This window comes from Haliotis asinina, chromosome 1, assembly GCF_037392515.1.
Source record: "Haliotis asinina isolate JCU_RB_2024 chromosome 1, JCU_Hal_asi_v2, whole genome shotgun sequence".
NCBI classification, from domain to species: Eukaryota; Metazoa; Mollusca; class Gastropoda; order Lepetellida; family Haliotidae; genus Haliotis; species Haliotis asinina.
In genome coordinates, this window is record NC_090280.1 from 19,133,928 (window position 1) to 19,161,226 (window position 27,299).

The 27,299-nt window shown below is 40.4% G+C and overlaps 1 protein-coding gene across 1 annotated transcript in view; it reads right to left on the reverse strand.

Annotated features, from left to right (window-relative positions):
- LOC137288058 (opioid-binding protein/cell adhesion molecule homolog) overlaps positions 1-21,984 on the reverse strand; it is a 55,266-nt gene extending 33,282 nt beyond the window's left edge. The window contains exon 1 of the mRNA XM_067820438.1: positions 21,811-21,984. Coding sequence (XP_067676539.1) covers positions 21,811-21,877 — 67 coding nt within the window. The 5' untranslated portion in view covers positions 21,878-21,984. The remainder of the gene's footprint in view (positions 1-21,810) is intronic.
- Between the last annotated feature and the right edge of the window lie 5,315 nt (positions 21,985-27,299).

A 27,299-nucleotide genomic window follows, 5' to 3' on the forward strand; every position in this document is an offset into this window, starting at 1 on the left:
AGGGGACACTGGAAATGGGATTCACATGTGGGGAAAACACCTGATGAAGGAGTACGCATTAAAACCGAAACGTTGTGTTCTCATAATAAAGAAGTTGATATCCATAAAAACCTTCATTCTTATGTATTTCACTTCTAAGTGCCCTTTAAAGACTTGACATGTGGGGAATCGAACCAGGGTCTTCGAGTGAATGCCTTACCCACAATTCTACCGTAATGGCCTAGAATTACCCCCAATCTATTTGAAAGTGATTATTAGAATTTATCAAATTTAATGGGACAGATGGTTCTTCATGGCGGCCCTGTATAAGCTTCATGTTTCCATGGCATCGTTGCCCTACAGTGCCGGACTTCCCAGATATTATCAGTGCGCGTGTCAGAAGGCAGTCAGACGTCATATCCGGCTAAATCTCGAAAAGGTCACGATATCGGCGAGATTTCTTTTATAGCATTCGCCATGTGCGGTAAGAGGATCTGATGCAGGATATAGCTAACTTACATGATCTTTGTTTAACTTCTGGTAACAAACAGTAGGTTCGGTGGGTATGTTAAACATTCTTTATTGCAACAACTACTGAATCACGTTGGTTGCCTTTCAGATATACACTGACAATCAATGATAATTCCACTGTTCTTTGGTCTGATTTCATCTTCGTTTATCCGGGGTATTATTCTCGATACATGAAATGAGTCATGCCCTGAGCACACTTGCAGCGAAGGAGGTGTTACAACAGTGATCCAACTGCTTGTATAACATGGGCTACTAACGGGATCGGGTGGTCAGGTTCTCTGACTTGACTGGCACATGTTATCATATCCTAATTGCGTTGATCGATGCTCATGTTGTTGATAACTGGATTGTCTGGTCCAGACTCAACTATTAACAGACCGCCGTCATGAGGCTGGAATATATCAACGTCCCTGCACATCTTTGTGTCACCGCTCTGATGTTGCTGGAATATTGCTAAACGCGGCGTAAAACCACATTCACTCACTCATTCACTTAACCCAAGCCGATAGATTTGCACAAGCCATTAAGGTATGAAAAGGTATACAGTTACGTGCTTAGTCCGCTTATCTTGGCTTGCCCAGATAGAAACACTCTATAGCCACTTCCTCATCAATCAGACCACTTGTAGAGCAAAGCTACCATGTTGACACAGAATGCTGATTCCGTACCCGCCAGTTCTGATTTTATAATTTTATGACACATGGACACATTTGTTATGAGGCATCTAGGAGCCAACGACCCTCTATTGCATGAACAGACACGCTCGAATCTCACTAGACCACAACGGCTTTCTCTTTCACTGCATAAATTTGACGTAAATAATAACAAATTTAACACTCGTATCACATTCACGTAGAAATAACGCTCAGAGCACGTGCGAAAAGTAACGATAAAAACCCTCTGTAATGACATGTATATATTTGCCTAGCCTGCAGTGTAAACAGGCTTATATTACCCTCCTGCAATTTGCAAATAATGATATCCCTGTGCCTCCCAACATATGACGATGATCACCACTCTTAGATACAGGCAGGAGGAAAACAGATGGGGAGACAGGTCTGAGTGACGCATCGGGTAACGGATACGGGAAAAACAGTAGGTTATACACATCGCCCTCAGCACCGTTACTCAGACATGCTGGAGAGGGGATGAGGGAGTCTTGCCTTACATTGATTTAGACCAGCCGGGGTATTGCGCCTCACAAAGGAATATCACATCTGGAAGAACGTATAACCTATCACAGCTTCCAACGCAGAAGCAGAAATACACATCCCAAGATTCCCTGCGTGGTTTCCCGTTACTTTGGCAAGTCTACATTTCTAGAAGATGAGACTTGGAATTCTTGTTTTTACATGGATTATAAGACAACCATCTCGCCAAATGGTTGTATTTCAGAGGCTTAGAATTAAATGTTGTATCATGTGATGACATGACAAATCGTTTCATTTATCCTTGTTCAAAGAGTGGATTAGTCTGAATCACAGGCCCTGAACCATATCATGTCCTGTACAGCCTGGCCCTCCATGCACTGCTCAAGCCCAGAATGAAGTAGGTCTAGATTTCTCCAGGTTCTGAATCTCTGGTCTCCCCGTTGCTCCTTTTCATTTTAAATGGGTTTATTTCTTATAGCCTATGGTGGAATATGATAAAGTCGGTTCTAGAACGGAACATATTTCACTGTGTTCATGCCCTAAGGGTACCACGTTACAAGAATCTTTCAGACCACAGTGAGTGAGTGAGTTTAGTTTTACGCCGCACGCAGCAATATTCAAGCTATTTGGTGGTGGTCTGTAAATAATCGAGCCTGGACCAGACAATCCAGTGACCAACATAGCATATCAATAGCATAGATGTGCGCACTTGGGAACCGATGACATGTGTCAACCAAGTTAGCGAGCCTGATCACCCGATCCCGTTAGGCGTCTCTTACGACTAGCATCGTCGCTTTTATGGCAAGCATGAGTTGCTGAAGGCCTATCCTTCCCCGGGACCTTTACGAGTCATTTCAGACTACAATACTACAATAAGTGACTCATTTATATACAATGGGTTGTCTGACAGACAGTCCACGTCCTGTTTGGATATTGTAGTTTACGCCGTGTATGAAATTTCCACATTATCTTGTCCTCTTTCCTGTCAACCTCTATCACTGGGATTGCTCGCGTGAGTGCGTGCGGGCGTGAATATGTGTGTGCGTTCGCTTTGAGCACTAGTTTCTGTAAACTACTGCAATACATACCTATCTGATATATGTTTTTAATTTCACAAAAGAGTCATCGGATAACAAATGACAGTAATTTCAAGAGTCGGTCCGTATCAAAACTGAGAACGGGCAGTCGACTGTAGAACACAGTCCTCTGATGCATGTGTTTTCACTTCGCTCCTAAGTGTGCACTTCAGAACAGTGTGAAAAAACTACAATGCTTACGATGTGTAAACATTTTCCAAGCATTGCCTCGAAGTGCTTCAGAACAAAAGATCCTTTGTTGATAAAACAGAAGTGAGCAGAATTACCAATAACGTTTGCAGAGCGATGTGAGCGATAAATTATATAAGCAATATTATAGCAACATGGCGGTTGGGAACGTCAGAAATGGCTTGCGCCCTCTGTACCCTAGACTAACGTTTATCCCCAGAATATATGTAATTTTGACAGTGAGTTATCCCAGTGAGTTGGGAGATAACCTTGGAAAATCTTTAACCTTTTAGTTTTTTCCAATACGCGAAGGGTAAGGCATTAGAGAAAAAAATGTGGTACAGGGAGAAAGACTTCACTACGTTGAATCGAAATCTTGGAGGTCAAGAACAATCTGATATGCCACAAGTAAAGCTTGAAATATTGAATAAAAATACAATTAAAGTAATCTTTAATCAAGGTAATTAAATGTGAGTTTGGGAATCTGAGTGGACAATCCTGAGAGGAAATGGCTGTCTTCCTTTGACGGTAGCGATAATATACCTTGACATTGAAGCGAGGGAGGACATCCTTTGCTCACTTCAATCGCATATAGAAAGACTGGTCTCTGTTGCGCAAGCCATTTGCCCTACAGTTTGCCTGTGGACCAAGATCATCACTGCCTACGATGACGAGCTTTACATCAGGCGGAAATATAATTCTGACGAATCTTGCAGGTGCCCAGACGATATGCCACATAGTATTCATTTGTCCCGTTGTGGACAAAATTAGTATCCGGTTACTAACACCTCTCTGAAATGAGAGTGTCCAGCTTGGAGAGGTGCATAATGAAGATGACATCAGCTGGACGATTTTGTCAGAAACGGAACCAGGTTCTTTTCATTACCAACAACGCCGGGGTAGGCTAGTTGTTAACGCGTTCGCTCGTTATTCCGAAGACACGGGTTCGAATCCCGACGTGTACAAACCCATCCCACACTGTGATATTGCTGGAATATTGTTAAGACTGGCATACAACTAAACCCACTCACTCACTCACTCACCAACATTAATGCTACACGGCATGCTGGAAATGCTTGCATCGTGGCCACTATGTTACACAATTGTTATTTCCTACCAACAAGTCACACCGTGCAATACTGGTAACTGGTGTATCACTGTCCCTGACAGACATAAATTAAATATGCCCTACAACCTCGACTGACTGAAATCTCCCAAGGTCATAATAACAATACAAAACATCATTTCATACACTCCTATCCTTCTACATACGCACATGTACACTTTTACAATCCTCTTCAGAAATCATTATGTTTTTATAGATTTTATGGCGACTTACATTAAACATTTAAGCTTGATAAAACGGTAGTAATGAGGAAATGAATATCTGGCGGAGCAATATGAATATCTCTCACATGTGTGACTAGTTTCTGAAGCAATCGCTACATTCAAAAGTGAGTATTCTAACATGATGTTACCGTGGTATTCCTTCCGACTTGTGTGTGTTACTGATTCATCACACACACTACAGCCGCCGCTCCCCCCCCCTTCCCCCCGCACCAAACCCTCACCCCCCACCCCCACTGCAAAGACATAACAGTCTTAGAGTACCAGGGGAAGAATTCAGTGTACGATCTACTTGGTGCAACAAAGAATATGAGGTCACGTGCTGAATCATTCCATACAATAGCCCTTGTCGTTAAAAAAACATTTGGTAATACTTATTTTCACTTGCGTTGTGTTTTGTCTAAACGGGCATATGTTTACCACTTACATTATATTCACGGTTCTGAAACATTCCACCAGATATCCAGACTCCTAGATCACCCCACCTCCAACGAGACAAAAACTAAATTATAACATTCATAAAATTATATTACTGAATAAATGTATACAGTAAAACATACTTAAATAAGATAATAAAATTCATTTGAAAAAGATAAATAGAATAAAACAACGATATACAAGGACTAACCATAAAAATCCCCAGCAACCTGCAAATTCAACAATAAAGAAACACGTGTCTTACATAACAGTACCAAGATACCCTGCATTATATAAACGGCACAGTGTTTTACATAAGATCACCTGGAAACAGTACCTACATACACTGACAGTGTATTTCATAACGATACCTTGACTCATTCCTGTGGGCCAAAAACAGACTTATATAACTCAACCTGAAACCACAACAGGACAAAACAAAGCAAGCCTCTGTTCAATGATGGCTAAAAATATTGGCACAAACCGGTTTGGTGGACTCGATAGGTGTGTAGCTGTGTTGTGGACTTGTGTGTATCTGTCAGATTTCTAATGCACGTTCCATCTGTACCGATTGCTCTTCTCTCTCTCTCTCTCTCTCTCTCTCTCTCTCTCTCTCTCTCTCTCTCTCTCGTCATTGCTTACCTTCCTATGTCTGTAAGTCTGTTACAATATATATTTCAAAGGAGGCGTGACTGAGCATAATCTCTCTCTCTCTCTCTCTCTCTCTCTCGTCATTGCTTACCTTCCTATGTCTGTAAGTCTGTTACAATATATATTTCAAAGGAGGCGTGACTGAGCATAATCTCTCTCTCTCTCTCTCTCTCTCTCTCTCTCTCTCTCTCTCCCGTCATTGCTTACCTGCCTATGTCTGTAAGTCTGTTACAATATATATTTCAAAGGAGGCGTGACTGAGCATAATCTTTCTCTCTCCCCCCCCCCTCTCTCTCTCTCCCGTCATTGCTTACTTGCCTATGTCTGTAAGTCTGCTGTTACAATATATATTTCAAAGGAGGCGTGACTGACACCAGGTGTTGCACTTAAATCAGACTACCAATTCATTCGGAAACCGCTGGAGAATATAGAGAAAGTCTTACGCCCGTATCCACCCTTATATTTCTTTCATTTCAAATCATATCACCAGAATATATATTCATCATCTGATAAGGCTGAGTTTAAACATGATTTCTTTTTTTATTTATTTATTTTTTTAAATGTATCTGAATATTCTGAAAGCCTTACTCAGCTTCTAAAAAGTGCCTGAAACATGTCCTCACCCCAAAACTTTGGCTGAGGGATACGGCGGAAGTCTTACCGAATGTAGTGTGTTTACTATGTACATGACGTTGTGCTCCGGCATATAGACGTGGCAGTATTAGTTTCTAAGGAGAATATCTGAAAACACGGCTGTTAAAATAGCGTTAGTTGCTTCTGGGATTACATCACGTGATAGCAAGATATTGCGGTTTTTTATATTGTATATTATTGTAATTGGTTTCCATGACGGGTCCTGCAGCTAGACTACAGACTACAGACTACAGACTACAGACTACACACTACAGTCTACAGACTACACCCTACATCCAACACCCTACACCCTGCAGCCAACAGACTACAGACTGGTCTCCGGAGACAATTTTGATAGAAACAGCATCTATTTGAAATTAGAAACCTATATCTGTTTATTTGTCATCATTCGATTAATGGTCAAATTAATAAATCAATAAAAGGGATGACAAGTGGCAACCCGACAATGATTCCCATTTAGCGTTTCGTATGTCTGCACTAAACATTCTATGTTATAAATCAAGGTCTAAGGTATTACATGTTGTGTAATGAGTAGATGGTGGTGCATCCAAAGGAATTATCAACTGAGTTAAAGTAACAAACACACATGGAAGGATTAACCGATAACACGCTAATGGATTTATATCTTTTATCTTGCACAGCGGATTGCTAAAAGGCTTATGTTTGCAGAGTAACTAACGCATACTGAATACACTTATATTCTGTGAAAACTCATCGACCTTCCTTCGAGGATTAACAAAAAAACCAAAAACATACACATTGATGAAAAGAATTGTGGACATCATGTAAAAAAATTGTCAGGCGTTCATTGAGAAGATAGACCAATAAAAAAATAATAAAAAAGATACGTGATATGGAAAAGGATTTTTGTTAGCTGTAGGCGAATAGCATATCGTTTGATTTCTTGGTGTGAATATTGATGGATACATTCCTCGAAAAAGGTAATATCCCAATGGTTTTGCTATAACGATAGTTTGTTATTAGTTTGATATCTTGATATCTATATTTTGTTTTTATTTTTGTTATACCATTCAAAACATCATTGCATTTCAATTTTCGTTTCACCGTGAAGTTCTTCTAGGCGAAGTAGACAACAAGTCACAGTTGGGGCAAATGTGTGTGAAATAGGATTCATTTATATTTTATGTACTCTAGAACTTATCTAGAAATTTTATAAATTCAATAAAAACAGATTTGTTGTGACTTGTATTATGTTGCTGTGACAAATATAATTCTGCCCCAGAACGTTCACGAACATATTGTTCTTTTTGGTACAGTTATGTGTAATGTGTCAAGCCACTCCAAGTTACTTTTATCAGTACGTATCACGTTGAGAAATATAACAAATGGAAACAGAAGCCGTATGGAGCCTTACTCAGTAACTCATAAGTTTAAGATTTCCGTATGTTTCCCATACAAACCCTGAAAGTAGGATCTTATAAGTTTCCATATTCTTTCAGTTAGATTTCCGTTGTCCTGAACTTAATGTTACTTTATCTGATAATATGCTCTATTTGAATTCTGGTGTACAGAAACACTACGTTGAGCATGACACAAAGGCAGTTTGATGTAGGTTAATGTATTTTCTGCATGTATGCATATAAAGTCACATTTATTTTTCTACAATCGTTTCATGCAAGATCTCACTAATGGAACCATCGATGATGTTTTCCAGTTTTTTTATGCAATGGAAACTAACAATGATCCTTTTCTGTCAGTTTCCATTTCTGGAAACTAACCTATGCTGAAACTAATCTTGATACTTTCAGCAAAAGGAAACTGCCGGAAACCAACAATAATAGTTTCCGTGTACTTAAATGATTCTGACATTACCCAGTTTTATGTAGGGTTCCAGAAATCTCGAAATCTTATTTTTGCTTTTTTATCTCTCGAAACTATTTTGTAAATATAACAGTACATAAATATAGTCCCCAGTGGTACACCACCAAGCTAAGCTTGTCGATTCTGATACGAGGAAACAATGTTTTTTTCCTCAGTTGGAGGGTACAGAAACCTAGCGGAAACCTACATTACCCGGTATCCACTCTGTTTCTGCAACAGCGGAAACCAAGTTATTCTCACTATGTATGTTTCAACAAACTGAAACCAAATGGAAACTCCTTGAGACAGTTTCAGATGCGGAATTATGACAGTTAGTTTCTGTTTTGTAAACTATACGGATACTCTCATTGCATGTTTCCATATACTGAAACCAAGCGGGAACCTACATTACCCAGTATCCATTAGGTTTCCACACAAACGGAACTAAGTTAATTTTGCTGTGGATATTTAACCCGCAATTGGGCAAAATTTCAGCTAAGTGAAAGAGACCTGTGAATAATTCCTTTAGCATGGTATTCATTTCTTCAGAAATGTTGTGTAAAGTTATACATGCATTTAGCTAAAACAGGATTTTTTTTGAATTTCCCCTTCCATGAAGGCATCTCTGAAATACACATATTTTACGGACAGAAATTCTAAGTAAAAAATCAAAGCATGATGAAAGTGAGAGTTTTTGTTATACTTTCGAGGTTCTTCTTGGATATATTTGCTTTATGGTTTGCATGAAAGATTGTAAAAATACGAACATCTTATTTTATCATTATTTTATTTCGGCTTGTTTTGTGATCCGTCTGTATGCACAGTTTCTTGAACAGGCATCATGTTTTCGCCAGTATACAAGTACATGAATTACAACTAGTACTAGTACTCATGAGACAACTTCATGTATACAAGACGGAGGCGAGCTGAATTGTCTTTCGTAAAGGCAAGATCTACGGGGTACGGCTTCAAATTATGGATCTTACGTTTGTAAAACAGGTAAACCCTACGATCGTGGTTTTCACTCCCAGATTCACCTTGTTTCTGCTGCTGTCAACAAATACCTTTCATCAAAGGGGAAATGTTCTGACTTACCAATCAGCAACACAACACATCTTCATAGGAGCATTGAGTATGTTGTCACTCCGCTTTTAGTAACATCCCATCAGCTACACCAGAAATGGGTTTCAAACCCGTGATGAACGAACACTTCAACCACTGGGCTACCCTCAGTCCCCTTATTCATAAAAAGCCTTTACTGAAATATAGCGTCATTTGCAATTTCTTTCATATCATTAGCATGTATATTTGAATCTCTACTAAACAGTGATAACACCAGGATTTCCCCAAAACATGAGCTCTGTTGACAGACTCATATTACGATGAAAACGTTTCATCTGATTCCATTTAAATATTTTTCTCAAGATACAAGATATTTACTTTTTTGCCATGTGGTGTTTGAGTTAGGTAACCGCTTTTAGCAATATTCAAGCAACATCACGACAGGGGACACTGGAAATGGGATTCACATGTGGGGAAAACACCTGATGAAGGAGTACGCATTAAAACCGAAACGTTGTGTTCTCATAATAAAGAAGTTGATATCCATAAAAACCTTCATTCTTATGTATTTCACTTCTAAGTGCCCTTTAAAGACTTGACATGTGGGGAATCGAACCAGGGTCTTCGAGTGAATGCCTTACCCACAATTCTACCGTAATGGCCTAGAATTACCCCCAATCTATTTGAAAGTGATTATTAGAATTTATCAAATTTAATGGGACAGATGGTTCTTCATGGCGGCCCTGTATAAGCTTCATGTTTCCATGGCATCGTTGCCCTACAGTGCCGGACTTCCCAGATATTATCAGTGCGCGTGTCAGAAGGCAGTCAGACGTCATATCCGGCTAAATCTCGAAAAGGTCACGATATCGGCGAGATTTCTTTTATAGCATTCGCCATGTGCGGTAAGAGGATCTGATGCAGGATATAGCTAACTTACATGATCTTTGTTTAACTTCTGGTAACAAACAGTAGGTTCGGTGGGTATGTTAAACATTCTTTATTGCAACAACTACTGAATCACGTTGGTTGCCTTTCAGATATACACTGACAATCAATGATAATTCCACTGTTCTTTGGTCTGATTTCATCTTCGTTTATCCAGGGTATTATTCTCGATACATGAAATGAGTCATGCCCTGAGCACACTTGCAGCGAAGGAGGTGTTACAACAGTGATCCAACTGCTTGTATAACATGGGCTACTAACGGGATCGAGTGGTCAGGTTCTCTGACTTGACTGGCACATGTTATCATATCCTAATTGCGTTGATCGATGCTCATGTTGTTGACAACTGGATTGTCTGGTCCAGACTCAACTATTAACAGACCGCCGTCATGAGGCTGGAATATATCAACGTCCCTGCACATCTTTGTGTCACCGCTCTGATGTTGCTGGAATATTGCTAAACGCGGCGTAAAACCACATTCACTCACTCATTCACTTTACCCAAGCCGATAGATTTGCACAAGCCCTTAAGGTATGAAAAGGTATACAGTTACGTGCTTAGTCCGCTTATCTTGGCTTGCCCAGATAGAAACACTCTATAGCCACTTCCTCATCAATCAGACCACTTGTAGAGCAAAGCTACCATGTTGACACAGAATGCTGATTCCGTACCCGCCAGTTCTGATTTTATAATTTTATGACACATGGACACATTTGTTATGAGGCATCTAGGAGCCAACGACCCTCTATTGCATGAACAGACACGCTCGAATCTCACTAGACCACAACGGCTTTCTCTTTCACTGCATAAATTTGACGTAAATAATAACAAATTTAACACTCGTATCACATTCACGTAGAAATAACGCTCAGAGCACGTGCGAAAAGTAACGATAAAAACCCTCTGTAATGACATGTATATATTTGCCTAGCCTGCAGTGTAAACAGGCTTATATTACCCTCCTGCAATTTGCAAATAATGATATCCCTGTGCCTCCCAACATATGACGATGATCTCCACTCTTAGATACAGGCAGGAGGAAAACAGATGAGGAGACAGGTCTGAGTGACGCATCGGGTAACGGATACGGGAAAAACAGTAGGTTATACACATCGTCCTCAGCACCGTTACTCAGACATGCTGGAGAGGGGATGAGGGAGTCTTGCCTTACATTGATTTAGACCAGCCGGGGTATTGCGCCTCACAAAGGAATATCACATCTGGAAGAACGTATAACCTATCACAGCTTCCAACGCAGAAGCAGAAATACACATCCCAAGATTCCCTGCGTGGTTTCCCGTTACTTTGGCAAGTCTACATTTCTAGAAGATGAGACTTGGAATTCTTGTTTTTACATGTATTATAAGACAACCATCTCGCCAAATGGTTGTATTTCAGAAACTTAGAATTAAATGTTGTATCATGTGATGACATGACAAATCGTTTCATTTATCCTTGTTCAAAGAGTGGATTAGTCTGAATCACAGGCCCTGAACCATATCATGTCCTGTACAGCCTGGCCCTCCATGCACTGCTCAAGCCCAGAATGAAGTAGGTCTAGATTTCTCCAGGTTCTGAATCTCTGGTCTCCCCGTTGCTCCTTTTCAATTTAAATGGGTTTATTTCTTATAGCCTATGGTGGAATATGCTAAAGTCGGTTCTAGAACGGAACATATTTCACTGTGTTCATGCCCTAAGGGTACCACGTTACAAGAATCTTTCAGACCACAGTGAGTGAGTGAGTTTAGTTTTACGCCGCACTCAGCAATATTCAAGCTATTTGGTGGTGGTCTGTAAATAATCGAGTCTGGACCAGACAATCCAGTGACCAACAACAATAGCATCGATCTGCGGAATTGGAAACCGATGACATGTGTCAAACAAGTCATCCAGCCTGACCACCCGATCCCGTAAGTCGCCTCTTACGACAAGTATACTCGCCTTTTATGGCAAGCATGGGTTGCTGAAGGTCTATTCTACCCGGGACCTTCACGAGTCATTTCAGACTACAATACTACAATAAGTGACTCATTTATATACAATGGGTTGTCTGACAGACAGTCCACGTCTTGTTTGGATATTGTAGTATACGCCGTGAATGAAATTTCCACATTATCTTGTCCTCTTTCCTGTCAACCTTATCACTGGAACTGCGCGGGTGAGTGTGCGGGCGTGAATGTGTGTGTGTGTGTGTGTGTGTGCGCGCGCGCGCGCGCGCGCGTGTGTGTGTGTGTGTGTATGTGTTTGTCCGCTTTGAGCACTAGTTTCAGTAAAGAATATGAGGTCACGTGCTGAATCATTCCATACAATAGCCCTTGTCTTTAAAAAAACATTTGGTAATACTTATTTTCACTTGCGTTGTGTTTTGTCTAAACGGGCATATGTTTACCACTTACATTATATTCACGATTCTGAAACATTCCACGAGATATATATAAATATAACATACATAGCAAAATGATAATACCGAATAAATGTATAAAATTAAATACAATTGAATAAGATAATAAACATTCATTTGAAAAAGCTAAATAGAATAAAACAAAGACATACAAGAACAAACAAAAAAAACCCAGCAACCTAGAAGATTAAAAAAGAAAGAAACACGTCTTACATAACAGAACTAAGATACCCTGTATTATATAAATATTATACCACAGTGTGTTATATAAGATTATCTGGAAACAGTACTGATTTGATTAGAAGCGTGTCTCTCATATGAACATGCAGTTTCCCTGTCTTACAAGGCAAGGTTTCATGAACGAGTACGTGTCGATTTAAGACCAGGTGTTGCACTTAAATCACAGCATATCAGACTATCAGCCAATTCGGAAACCGCTGGAGAATGTAGGGAAAGTCTTCCGCATGTATCCCCCCTTATATTTCTTTCATTTCAAATCATATCACCAGAATACATATTCGTCATCTGATAAGGCTGATCTGATGAGTCATAACATGAGTTTTTCAAATTGTATCTGAATATTCTGAAAGCCTTACTCTACTTCTAAAACGTGCCAGAGGAATGAAACATGTCCTCACCGCAAAATGTGGCTGGGGGATACGGCGGAAGTTTTACTGAATGTAGTATGTTTACATGACGTTGTGGTGCTCCGGTAGATAGACGTGGGGATATTAGTTTCTATGGAGAATGTGTGAATACACGACTATTAAAAATCGTCAGTTGCTTCTGGGATTACATGTGATATTAAGACATTTGCGTTTTTTATTGTACATTGTAATTGGTTTCTATGATAGCTAGACTACAGCCTACAGCCTACACACTACAACCTACAGACTACAGACTACAGACTACAGAGTGGTCTCTGGAGACAATTTTGATAGACACAGCATCTATTTGAAATTAATTCAATTTAGTTTTCAAACCGAAACCTGTGAAATATTTTCATTTATAATAATTTGTTTCTTTGTTGTTTAACGCCACACTCAGCATTATTCCAGCTATAACTGAGTCTGCACCAGACAACCCAATGATCAACAGCATGAGCATCGGTCTGTGCAACTGGTATACGATGACAAGCATAGGTTGCAGAAGATCAACCATAACCTGGATCTTCACAAATCGTTTCGGGTAGACTTCGGGCAGGTAATATTTCGATGACTTTAAAATGTTTTGGTTAAGTTCAACTTTCATTTTCATACTTTCATTTGCAACTGTGTTCGCACATTGCAGCTAATCTAATTATGATGACGTATTTTTATTGAACCACCTCTTTAATTTAACTTGTGTAGTGTCCTGCTTAGGATAATCAAACGATTTGATTTTCAGCAGTGAATCATTTAATCAGGAATAATTTAATTAATGATGATTGAATTGCGCATTAATATCCCTGCCCTATCGTGTCTGCTACAGGAATATCGAATCTGGGTCACGCCGTCCATCCACAGATTGAAATCATTATCTTCTGAAAAGCATACATTTTCTATGCAGGAATAATATTAATATTATTATGGTCCTTAGGGAAGGGAATACACGCGTGTAATTAAACTCTTTAACGTGCAATGTTATTCGTGAAATAATTGACGTTTTCGACGCGTTTTGCACTCTTTATTGTAGAAAACGTGTATGGTGAAGATCCAAATTATCATCCTATGCAACATGGCGCCTAAACATTCGGCTGTAATAATCTCTTTATCCTTCTTCAATAATGGCTGTTTAAGACATCATTTATCTCAGTAACGTAGCTTTAGAAACAGCATATGAATGCAGCGTATGGATGAAAGAGTGAACCGTCCAGCTGTATAATATAGTACCAGATAACTCGCAGTGACTGTCATCATCTTGATTCAAGATGATTTCGATATGGGTTCACATTCCAAACGTAGCAGTCACTCGACCTGTTCATTGGTTTACCAATATGGCAGGACTATCAAAAATAAATCATTGTATCATGAAAACCACCAAGGCTTACTCGTCTCAAAAACTGCTGTTGTGGATATGACATTATGGTAGTGACAGAAAACTTGTGAATCAAGGTTCGTGAAAATTATTGTTGTAATACACGACATAAAACGGAATAATGTGAAAAAATACCTTCGACAGTATTCTGACGTTGCAGATATGAATAATAACTTATTTCATGAACTCGACGTTTCACTACAAATTCTGGTACGTTGTCGAGCCAGATTTGTGTGGAAACGGTTCACGTATCTTTTAGTGTTGTGTGGTCATGGCCAAGTACCGAATATATGTACTTGTACCATGACGAACGGATATTTCAGGCCCCGTCAAGCAGACCAAATACATATTCCATGTCAGTGTTTTGTGATTGGCAGTCAAGCCTTCATAAAAGATTATATACCAAAATCCATAGCAGGGACAGTGGTTAGTGAGGCGTTAAACAACACATGTAACAATATCATATATCCCAACGTGATACCAAATTACTCGACTACAAAAAACCTTTATATGAGAAACACTACTACCAAGAACCATGATCCAAATGAACCATGTTGAGGTACACCTACACGTAAATCACAAGGCCACACACAGTAACAAGCAGCAAAAACTAGTCACATCTTACAATCAGCAGGTCTTAACGGCAAACCAATCTGCCCGGGGAATGCCAGTTACGCCAAAGAAACATATTCGTCATCATTATGTAATGTACGTGTAGCGAACATAGGTGACACGGCAAATATCAATATACCGGCAAAATCACGACGAAAACACAAGAAATAGGTTTCACAATTATTGTACCCATGTGAGGAATCGTACCCGCGTCTTCAGCGTGACGAGCGGACGCTTTACCCGCCAAGCTACGCTACCCCGACATGCTTTACTGACTAACGATCATTGTAAAATCGGCATCTCGCACTGTGTACAACCTTGCGCTGCATCAGCTGATGGGTTATGCATCACTATAGGTTTGAATTACGCATTTGAACCTGTACCGTGTACATACATATTTAATATTTCCGTTTCCTATTCGACATTCACGAAAGAAAAGGTTGGTTAGAGAAAATCTTAAGAAACATCTTTACAAGCCCCTTCACAGAAATATAAGTTGTATAAATATTAAGCATAATGTATTCTTCTTCGTTGCTTGACTCGGCGGCTTGTTAATCACACACTGGACCAATAAATCCAGTGATCAACAACATGAGCATCAGTCTGCGCAACTGGAATACAAAGAGTGAAGGCATGTGTCAACCAAGTCAACGAGCATGACCACACGACCCTGGCTTGTTAGTCGTCTTTCACGGCTAGATTGGGTTTCTGAAGACAATTCGAAACAGTGTGAAAACAGAGGAAAAGCACAGAACGTGATCTGTGTGGTATATTACACGAGAAAACGATTACTTTGGTTTTTGTGCATGTGAACACATTTGAAAACCTTTAGATTTTCATTTTCATTTTCATATATGTTTGTTTTCATTTTTATGTAAAATGAGAATTATATCATATAATAATTCATTACATACAATACTGTTCAAATGAGTAAATATGCAATCTCTGAGGTATGAATGGGCATTCTAAGTATTAACATGGATCATTCTCTCGTTTACAACCACACTGACATGCTCGATCAATGTTCAATATGGATAAGCCGTACTTTAGCTCCTCTGCCACAGAGACTCTGCAACAAATATCCAAGGAATCCATGCAAGCCTAGAGTCTGTGGTAAGTGTAGAATTTCACGGTTTGATTTCAGGAACTAGATCGTAGATGATATGGTTAATATTAATTCTCGTAGTTTTTTATTTTATTTTTTGCAAGGTGAACAGTTGACTTGGTTTTGCTAGTGTTTGTGGTAGATGCCAACTACAGGTTCGGATACGCTCACTCTATTCGGAAACACCTTCTATCAATGCCATTGATTCATATTACGCACACCCTATTCAACATCACTGTCTAATTAATGCCAGTGAGTCACATTACGCACACCCTATTCAACATCACTGTCTATTTAATGCCAGTGAGTCACATTACGCACACCCTATTCAACAACACTGTCTAATTAATGCCACTGATTCATATTACGCACACCCTATTCAACAACACTGTCTAATTAATGCCAGTGAGCCACATTACGCACACCTTATTCAACATCACTGTCTAATTAATGCCATTGATTCATATTACGCACACCCTATTCAACAACACTATCTAATTAATGCCAGTGAGCCACATTACGCACACCCTATTCAACATCACTGTCTAATTAATGCCATTGATTCATAATACGCACACCCTATTCAACAACACTATCTAATCAATGCCAGTGAGTCACATTACGCACACCCTATTCAACAACACTGTCTAATTAATGCCATTGATTCATATTACGCACACCCTATTCAACAACACTGTCTAATTAATGCCAGTGAGCCACATTACGCACACCCTATTCAGCATCACGGTCTAATTAATGCCATTGATTCATATTACGCACACCCTATTCAACAACACTATCTAATTAATGCCATTGATTCATATTACGCACACCCTATTCAACGACACTGTCTAATTAATGCCAGTGATTTCATTTTCATGATTTCTCCATATGAGTATCATTGACTCCGTTGCTAGAACTTGTAAACTATTAGTGAAATTGTTACCCTTTTGATCACTTTTATTTACCAAAAGTGATATTTGTAACCAAAGATAGGCCACGATAGCACGGCGACTTGAGTTTTGGAGTGGATGGATCAGTCGTTGCTGATGACGTTGTAAACACATATGTAGCTATCTTATCGTTACATACGTTATCTGACGAGGACGCCGTCGCTGATGTACGTGTTGTAGATGGTGTGTAAGTCGTGCATGCGAGGGATGTGATGAATGGATTGTGTCGGTGTCAGTCTGATAGTAGTCAGTGAGGTAATGGAGAAACGCAAGTTGGCATCGGGGAAAACATATACTCATGGAAACGAAAAAGGGAACGCCTGAAAGTACAAGTGTTCCAATACTATTGGCTTCGCATGCTTTGTGTCGCAACGCAAGCCGAAACTCTGGAAACAACTACAGAATCATTTGTATTTTCATACGTATGCCCGAGTATACATATTAACACATGCGCCACCTTCACGCACACAGCGTGTGGAGGATACTGGGATCCGTTTCACAAAACTCTCGTAGGCATTATATCTCGTAACCTTTCTCGTTGCATTCGTACAAGACTAACAACTAGTCTCTGAAATGAACATATTTCACTGAAGAGCCCTGAGACTTTCTTCATTTTCAGCCTGAAGCAAAGGAAATCTAGACTTGCCACATTTTCTAGACTTGCGTGGACTTTCTTGGATATATTTACTTCAGAGTCTGTACGAAAGATTACATTCGTACCTCCTGTGTTACAGTATAGGAGGTACGAATGCTGCTAGGAAAGCTACGAGGTATCTTCTTACGAGATTTTTGTGAAACGGGCCCTTGTGCGTTAAGATAAGGTGGAACCTATGGTACGAGACATGGCAGAGATATCTCAAGAGTCAGAGCTGTATCAGTCAAGATGAAAACCCTGATGTCTGACTAACTAGGAAACAGATTCCTTAACTACAAACATTTTGATAACACCATCAAAGGGTGGGTGACTTGCCTGCGCGAGGGTACAACCACATTGTCCTCATTTTATAAAAGTTCTCACAGGAAAGGGGTTTATGAGTATTTCCTGCGTGGGGTGATTGTACCGACTGCAAGTTTGTAGACTGATCCATGTCACCGTGGTCCAGTTGGCTAGATGATGTCAGTCACTAGATTGCCCGGACTAGACTCGATTATTTACAGACTGTCGACATAATATGGAATGGCTGGAATATTGATGTAACATACAATATCTGGGGCAAAGCTATTTCAAGAGGAATTACTTAGCGAAGCCACTTAAGGAACTTCCATCATACTCTGATCTCTCAAGATATCTGTAGCTATTTGTCACAATTACATTGTGTCGCTCATTCACCTGACGTAGGGGCACGGAAAGCCAACAAACATTGTGTACTGAATAAAGAAGAAGTTGACATCCGTGATATTTTGGCTTATATGCCTCTCAAGAGCCTTATTATAAGATTATATATAAATGACAATACTAACAATTTCTTGCTCAAATGACCCGCGTTGTTGTCCGCTTGTCCAGACTTGCATGTCATAAAGACAAATCACTGCACATCCATAGACTTTTGAATCACTGAAGTCTTGAGCTACGCTTCTTCTAGCCAAGCACAGCCAACACAGAAGACATGAGACTGAACATCGAGCCAACACGAAAGAATCTACATGATCTCGCATCCAACACAAGTATTTACGTCAGTTGAATTCCCCAAGAGAGTGTTGTGTTTGTAACTGTACGACACGCTACATTTAACGTTGACAGGCCTGTTCAACTCGTCCCATAACTCAATCTGGCGAATGGATATCAGCAGACCCCCAAGAAACAGTCGCAGAGCATCACTTTTTAATAGTGGCAGGTTAATGTTTTTGTTCGTCGCGAAACACTCACTAGTGCTACCTGTGATGAAATTAGAATGTATTTCCACTTGTTTTACTAATTAAGATAAGAATCTTGCAAATGCAAATAAACACACACATCTACAATAAACATGATTCAATAAATAACTCGGTGAACAAATGAATGTATTTTAATAGTAATTAATAAATCGGACATTCTACAATCTGCATTGGGCATTCTATACTCTTTTCAAATATTTTTCACCATCGTCTTATTTTCAGGTAATTACAAAATTTCAACAATACTGTAAGTTATAATGAATGGGTGAGTTAACTTTCACGCCGCACTCAGCAATATTTCAGCTATGTGGCGGTGGTCTGTACTCTATAAACAATCAGTTACGTCTGCACCAGACAATCCAGTGATCAACAGCATGGTCTACGCAATTAGAATATGATAACATGTGTCAAAAAGGTCAACGAACCGGACTACCCGATCCAGTGATCAACAGCATGAACACAGACCTACACAACTGGGATACGCTAACATATGCCAACTACGTCAGCTAGCCAGACCACCTGGTCCGTTAATCACCTCCTTCGACAGCCATGTTACTGAAAATCAATTCTAGCCGGGATCATTTGAAATTATAACAAAAAAATATAGTTATATGATAACATAAGGTTAACTTCAGTCAAATCTACTGTCCCTTTCTGCTGGGAGACTAAACTGAGATTTCTTTCTATATGCATGCCCTCCAGGTCCGTTCTATATAGAATTTGCACACATACAGGCAAGCTAGACATATGTTCACCGACACTATGAGTAATAGGACGGCGACCTTGACCTTGGCATATCTCTGGGGTAAGGTGTTAACAGATGTTTACGATGCTGCGGGAATTGCATTCAATTTGTTAACACCATAAACAAACAAAACTCTGCACAAATTAATAATTTCATAAAGGCGGAAGCATTAGTTTAAAAAAAAAAAACCCTCCCCCAAACATCAACATAGAGTTCCCGCCTTGCAGATGCACTGGGGAATAGTGTTACTCACTGTATATATGTCCTAGTCATATGAACTTTCAGCTAGACAGGTTTATAACAACCGCAATACTGTCGACATGCGAAAAGGTAATTATAAGATGGAAAATCTGTGTAGCATGTGGAAAAACAGAGGGGAATTGCACCAGCGTTACGTGATACGGTGTGGCGCTGTGGAGGCATCAGTGTTTGAAGTCAAGCCAGGTACAGCACAGATATGTAGGCATGAATGGGTACAGCCCGGATGTTCTCTCAAGACCTTCATTCTCGTGTTATCTCGGTCTGTCCGTGAACATGCATGAATGTGAGAACAATGCATTACATACGCTACATCTGGTTTGGAATGCACTCGGGAACTCGTCTCATGCACCACTCTCTCTCTCACTCGCTCCCACCCCTCTCTCAATTCCACTTCCCTGTCTTCATTTTTTCTCTCTCTTGTCCTCCCTGTCCCTCTTTCTTTTTTTTGTTCTCTCTTTCCCTTCCCTCACTCTTTCTTTCTCTGTCATTCTCTCCCTCCCTTGCTCTCCCTTTCTTTCTCTCCCTCTCCCCTGCTTCATTCTCTCCCTGTTTTTCTTTCCCTCTCCCTTTCTTACTCACTCTTCCCCTTCGCTCCCTTTCTCTCCTCCCTCACCCTCCCCCCTCTCTCTATCCCCTCCCGGCCCATCTCTCCCTTTTCTTTCTCTCTTTAACGTCATAAAATGAATAACATAATGTTCAACAAGATTTGTTTCTTTATGTCGTACTTTTTCAGCACACACAAGCGCCTGGTATGTCACGCACTCTACTCGTATTCCACAATGCATGTATCGTCAAACGCATTGTAGTTAACCATATGAACCGTGCTTGTTAAACACGCATATAGTCCCATGTAGTGCAGTATATCATAAAATACTTGGTACTAAACACACATGTATCCTAATGTGGGTTGCAGTATATCAAAGGGAACGTGACAAAACACGTACCATGTATATTGTAAAGTGTGTTGCAGTATTTAATAAAAGAGCTGGTGGCAAAAAACGCACTTGTACAGCGGTATGTCATAAGTAGCCTTGCTTCATGGCTGTACTGAATGCTGAGCCCGTGTAATGTCATTCTATCCTTTAAAGAGCCAAGTCTACATATGCAGACAGTACAAGATAGATATCGGTTTTAGATCGATATTATCATTTAAACACTACATTTCTACCTTAGAGATTTGTGCAAGTCATAAGGAATCCAGAGGCTCATTCAAACACGTATATGGTACCAGGCTGTCATAAATAACTTGACTGGTACAGGTATGTCGTACATGAACTGTAGTATATCATTAGGCGCCAGGCAGCTAAACACGTGTATCGCAACATGAACTGTAGTATATCATAAGGTGCCTGGCAGGTAAACACAAATATCGCAACATGGAACTGCCGTATATCATAAGGCGCCTGGCTGCTAAACACGTATATCAACTTGAACTGAAGCATATCATAATGAGCAACAAGTATATCGTCATCTTTACTTCAGAATATCTGGGGAATTTTGCTGTTAAACACGTACATCAGGAAACCAGCTGGCTGCAAAACACGTTCGTCTAAAAACATAAACTATTTCATAAGGTTCCTCGTTGTCTTGGGGTAAAAACACAACACGTGACGGTGCGTGCTTTACACCAATTCAACTCACGTTGTTCAGATATCGCATATCTGCAAACTGCTTCGAAAACACTGTCTACTTGAATGCAAACCCTAAAAATTATGAGTGGCACAAGAGGGAATCTGCATATTTAATGGTGGTCATTTGAATGGAAACGATTTTATGAAAGACACATCTCCGTTTAAGAAGGGGTGGTTTAAATACAACCGATGTACAAATATACAAATATAACCCAGTAAATTTAGTAGCGAGTTTATCCAATTTCCAACTGTGACAGATTACACGTGTAACTTAGAGGTTGCGGTCATAAAACACAATCTCCATCACCCCCCGAGGCTCGTGTTGAGCCTCGCCGCCAGATGCTGGCATGGAGCTATGGCCAAGGACAAGAAACGGAAACTTACTTGTAACAGGAAGCACCAGACCGCTGAACGCTAACATGACAACTGATACACACTGTGTAAAATCCATTCTGAAAATTAATCCAATATTCTCTTGAAATAATCCTTCACACAGTCTTTCGCCAACTTGGTTTTCGTTTGAAAACCTTCAGTGCTTGCACGCGAATGGGCGGATTTGTGCTTTGCCGGTGGTGTATACGTAGAGATTCCTGGGAACTGGTGATAAAGTGCGCGGTTGGACCTGTTTTCGATGTACGCATTTCCTGATTATGACGTTATTGTTGTTCTTGTAAGCTTTAGTGTAAACATCGTTTGTGCAACTATGTTGAATCACTTTTGTAATAATCATTTTGTTGTGATAGTTTATCATGATCATTGTCATCATTATCGTCCTTGTTGATGTTATCGTCAATGTTATCCTTACATTGAGATTGGCATACGTATTGCTCCACATGCAGTACATGTATTACGACATATATGATATGGCTCACAGTCTTGCGTACAGTGTGATCCTAGGGGCTGAGGGGTAGCCAGTGGTTAGAGCGTTCGCTCCTCACGGGTTCAATTCTCCACACGGGTACAGTGTGTGAAGCCCTTTTATGGTGTCCCGTGATATTGTGGGAATATTGCCAAGAGTGGCTAAAAATTAAACTTATGCAGACAAAAATTAAACTCATGCAGACAATTTTTTCCATAGATGAGATCCGAACGTGTACAGGAGAAATTAATTCTCCCATCCTCTCTCTTATTTCCCACTACCTTCACCCTTTTCCGCCCCCACCTCTCACTCTCTCTCTCTCTCTCTCTCTCTCTCTCTCTGTCTCTCTCTCTCTCTCTCTCTCTCTCTCTCTCGTGATCGAGTGATTAGGCTCTTTGACTTGGTTGGTACATGTCATCGCATCCTAGTGCTTATGCTGTTCGCTACTGGATTGTCTGGTCCACACTCAATTATTGATTAGTTACAGACCGCCGCCACATAGCTGGAATATTGCTGTGTGCGGCGTTAAACAGCAACAGTCAACAGCCAAAATCTCCAGACTAAAATATTCCTTCGACCCCTGAACAAATACACCACTTATCACGTGGGGCGATGGGGATGCGGCCGAAGCGAGATCTCATCCCTGTCTCTCGGGGCTGGAAGTATTGTCGCCGAGCATAAAAATACCACCGTGTCGCTGGAATGTTCCTGATGGGCATCTGGTCCGGGGAGGGGGTTATACAGGAGGGAAGGGGTTACCATGTAATGTAGCACCCGCCCCGATGAGGACGCTGTGGAAACAATGCTCCATCACTCATAATGCTTTATCATGTTATCTCGGGCTGACGCTGAAATGTCGTTCTAATGCAACTTCTTTCCGAATGGGTTGGTGAGTGGGTGAGGTTTCACGCCGATTTGAGGAATATTCTTGCAATATTAGCAGGAGACACCGAATATGGGCTTCACACATTTCACTCTAACCACAAAGGGCATCGAACACGGGTCTAAGGCGTGACAGGCGAACGCTTTAACCAGTAGGCTTCCCCGTCGCTTCAATGTCCTTCACACATTGCGATTATTACATCTTTGATCTTAGACAAGTTTGTTGAGCGGATGAAATACTGTGACCCGTGAAGGTCCCGGGGACGGATAAGCCTTCAGCAACCCATGCTTGCCATAAAAGCGACGATGCTTGTCGTAAGACGCGACTAATGGGATCGGGTGGCCAGGCTCGCTGACTTGGTTGACACATGTCATCGATTCCCAACTGTGCAGATCGATGCTCTTTCTGTTGATGAACGGATTGTCTGGTCCATACTCGATTATTCACAGATCAAAGCTTGAATATTGCTGAGTGTGGCGTTAAACTAAACTCACTCTCTCACTGACTAACTGCTTTTGCATGTTTAGTGATATTTGCAAAGGGATATGCTCTTATCGTAAAGCATCATGCCGAGAATAGCCGGTTTAGAGTGGATCTTCAGTCACTCTTGCTTATAGCAAAGGGGGACTAAAACAGGATCAGGTGTTCAGTCTTGCTGACGTGGTGGACATGTCTTTGTGTCTCAGATGTAGTGGGATATGCTCATGCTGTTGATCCCTGGATTGTTTGGTCCAGACAAGATCATCTAACAATGTGTTAATTTTATCTATATTGTTTTAGAAAGTATCATTTAAACCATTAATTGTTACCTCAGAGACTTGTGCATGTACACTCCTATTAATTGCCACTATTACGAATGCCCGGTATAGATTTTCGAAGCTCTCTTGGCACTAAGATAATCGTAAATACCATACATTAACATTTTCTTAGGTCTTGTCGCTAAGAGAGCTTCGAAAATCTAAGTCCTGGTCTGTGATACAGACCCTGAAGCCAAGAAAGCTTACTCAAGTCTAGAAAATGTGGCAAGTCAAGATTTACAGAGGATTTACCGGGAATGCTAAAGCCGTGAATCAACCAAAGTTTCACAGTTTCTCCTTTTCAATCAAATGAGTATATTTGTAAGAATCAAAATAATACATATTCAGAGACAAAGCTTTCGTCTGTGGCACAATGCGTGAAGCCCACTTGTGTATGTATGTGTGTTCCCCGCTAAGACATTGCTGGAATATTTCACTGAGCGGTGTAAAACTGTATGCCCTCGCTTACCCAGTAACTCAGAACTGGCTATTAGGTAGCCAAATACTTAAAAGTAGTTAAAGCGTCGGCTTCTCACGCTGAAGACCTGGGTTCGATTTCCTTCATGGGTACTAAGTGTGAAGCCCATTTCCGGTCAACATAGATCATAGAGATCAATAATCGTTGATTGAATATCGACTGATTATATATAAATATCGGAGACGTAACTTTGAGCAAGGATATCTAAAGTATTTGAAAGAAATGCATGGATGCTAGCCCCAGAAAAGAAGGGCATATGCGATTTGTGTTTTTAAAGATCTATTAATTTCCTACTGTGTTCAAACAACCGTCAAAATATGTACCAAAGGTGTTGATAACATGATTTTACACATTTGCACAAGTACTAATCGATTTTACCTGAAACTGTTGATTTTGGTGAGATTTCTTCAAAGTATTTTAGAAGGAGTTCATTTGTTTTGAAGGAGTTTCAAGGTAAAATCCCTACGTCACGTTATGCCTGTAGGACACATGTAAAGGACATCGCCATTGAAAGAATGCTTGCTGGAGATAAGCAATCTTCTATTGTCAGGCGTCTGAATGTTAGTCTGAACTAGACATCATAGCTTGCAGCTCGTTACAACCATACAGGTGTACCGACCCCGTACAGGCAGACCTCGAGTTACCACTGCAGCCCAAGATCAGTACACCCGGGTAATACAGTTGCGTGATAGTATGAAAGCACAGCAGACAGGATGCCTGGACTTCAGAGGATATCCGGTCAAACTGTACGGAACAGGCTGAAAGTGATTGGTTTGAGAGCCAGGAAACGTGACGTCGAGGTCGTGCTGCATCGTCACCATCGAGCCCAGCTAGTGTCTCTGTTGTCTAACAGTATCCACTTGTTTGTATAGACAGTACCTTCTAAACTGGAGTATAAGTTCATGCACTAAAGTCTATTTGTGGACGAGTTATTCATGTTTGAAAAAGCAACATTTTCGCTACAGATTTCTCGTCTATGCGTTTATTTTTTGGATAGTATATTTCACATCACCTGTGAGTGGTTCCACGTTTCGGAAGGATTATTAACAACACAGCGGTTTGAACGTATTTCAGAAGAAGCCCATAAATTAAGTCCTAAAACTGTATATTGTGAGAGAAATAAAAAACTAGTACTTCTACAGAAGTTAATGGAAAACATTATCGATAACACAATAGTCAAATCGGTAATAATTGATAGACAGAAAAATCATGTTGTATTTTTATCCATAGACTTGGCATTCATCTGAGAAAACAAGAGTTTGCTCTGTCCAAAACATCGCGTGAAGAATAAAAACAAATAGTTACCAACAAAACGTGTCACGCATTCATGTTCGTCCACCTTCCGGAAACCTTTAAAGAATTTCATTATAACCACGTTTCGAATAATATGTCCTGGTGAGAATAAGAAGGTAGTTCGTGATACCCGTTAGTTATAAGCGTTGTTCGCTAAAAACGTTGTATACTGTAATTTAACATGTGCTAGCAGAGCTGTTACAACAAAGCAGGACTCGCCATATGAAATGAACCAGCAAACACGGAATGATAAGAAACCTGCAAAATATCAAACTCCACAAACGAGGTAAAGTACCACAAATTGGTTCAATAATTCCCCGGTGGGGAGAAGAATTCCTACCGTCCCGGTTTGTCTTGTACCGACTGACCCACACAGCTGCTGTGAGTTTCCGGGGCGTGGTGAGTCCTCATTATCACCTGATCGCTCCGATTCCCTGGTGTATTGAAAGGAAACGTCAATGTCGCTGACGGGGCCGTTGACGGTAAAGGTACTATAGATATGTACCCCAGGTATGTTTCTCTGTACAGACATGTAGCCTAATCAAAGTCAAAATACAAAATAATTATTCCTATTTCCCCCCCTCCCCCCCACCTCCCCCCCTCCCAAAAAAAAATAAATAAAAAACGAACGCGAATGTGATGGTTGTCGATCAGCTGATTGAGTGGTGCTGTGCAACACGAAATAATTCTTACAGTATGTGGTCGTTTCTTATATAACGCAATCAAATGCATCTAATTCAACACTATGACAATTCCCATGAAGAAAGCGAAACAATACTGAAAGAACAGACCGAGGGTATAGCTCTGATTTTTTTAGGCTAGGCGTGCAGCTCTATACACAGAAAATTAATGCACATGTACCTCTGTAGGCAACGACAGTTTCAGCCACAATATATGGAAGGATTTTATGATGCCGTTAGACTGATGATAAATATAATGATATAACTAATATTGAATACAGTAGGATTTCTAATGGATTATATCAACACTAGTCATTTAATTATTAACAGACTAATATAATATTAATTCGATTTAATGTATGGTGTATGTTATATCACCTTTCTTGTCATGTCATGGAGCTCAGATCGTGTTGTCTTCAATACTTAAGAAACAAAGGAACAAACATGAGGCAGCTTAATTGGACTGGCCAGTGACATGGTGAAATAGCTGAATCTGTGTGGTCATCATACATCAACGACGGGTGTTCATATTATCAATCACTGGTTGCTACATACGTGTAACAAAGCAGTCAGTATCCCCAGACCTGTATATCTTCGCCATACCATTGAATTCCTCTCTATGTCTCCCTACAAACAAGACTGATGCTTCAAGTTCCTGCCTCCCTCTCACTGAGTTCCAGAAGAATGTGATTGATGCGTCAAGATCAGACGGGAAAACGAAGGCTGCCTCCCTCTCACTGAGTTCGAGAAGAATGTGATTGATGCGTCAAGATCAGACGGGAAAACGAAGGCTGCCTCCCTCTCACTGAGTTCGAGAAGAATGTGATTGATGCGTCAAGATCAGACGGGAAAGCAGAAGGCTGCCCTCCTCTCATTGAGTTCG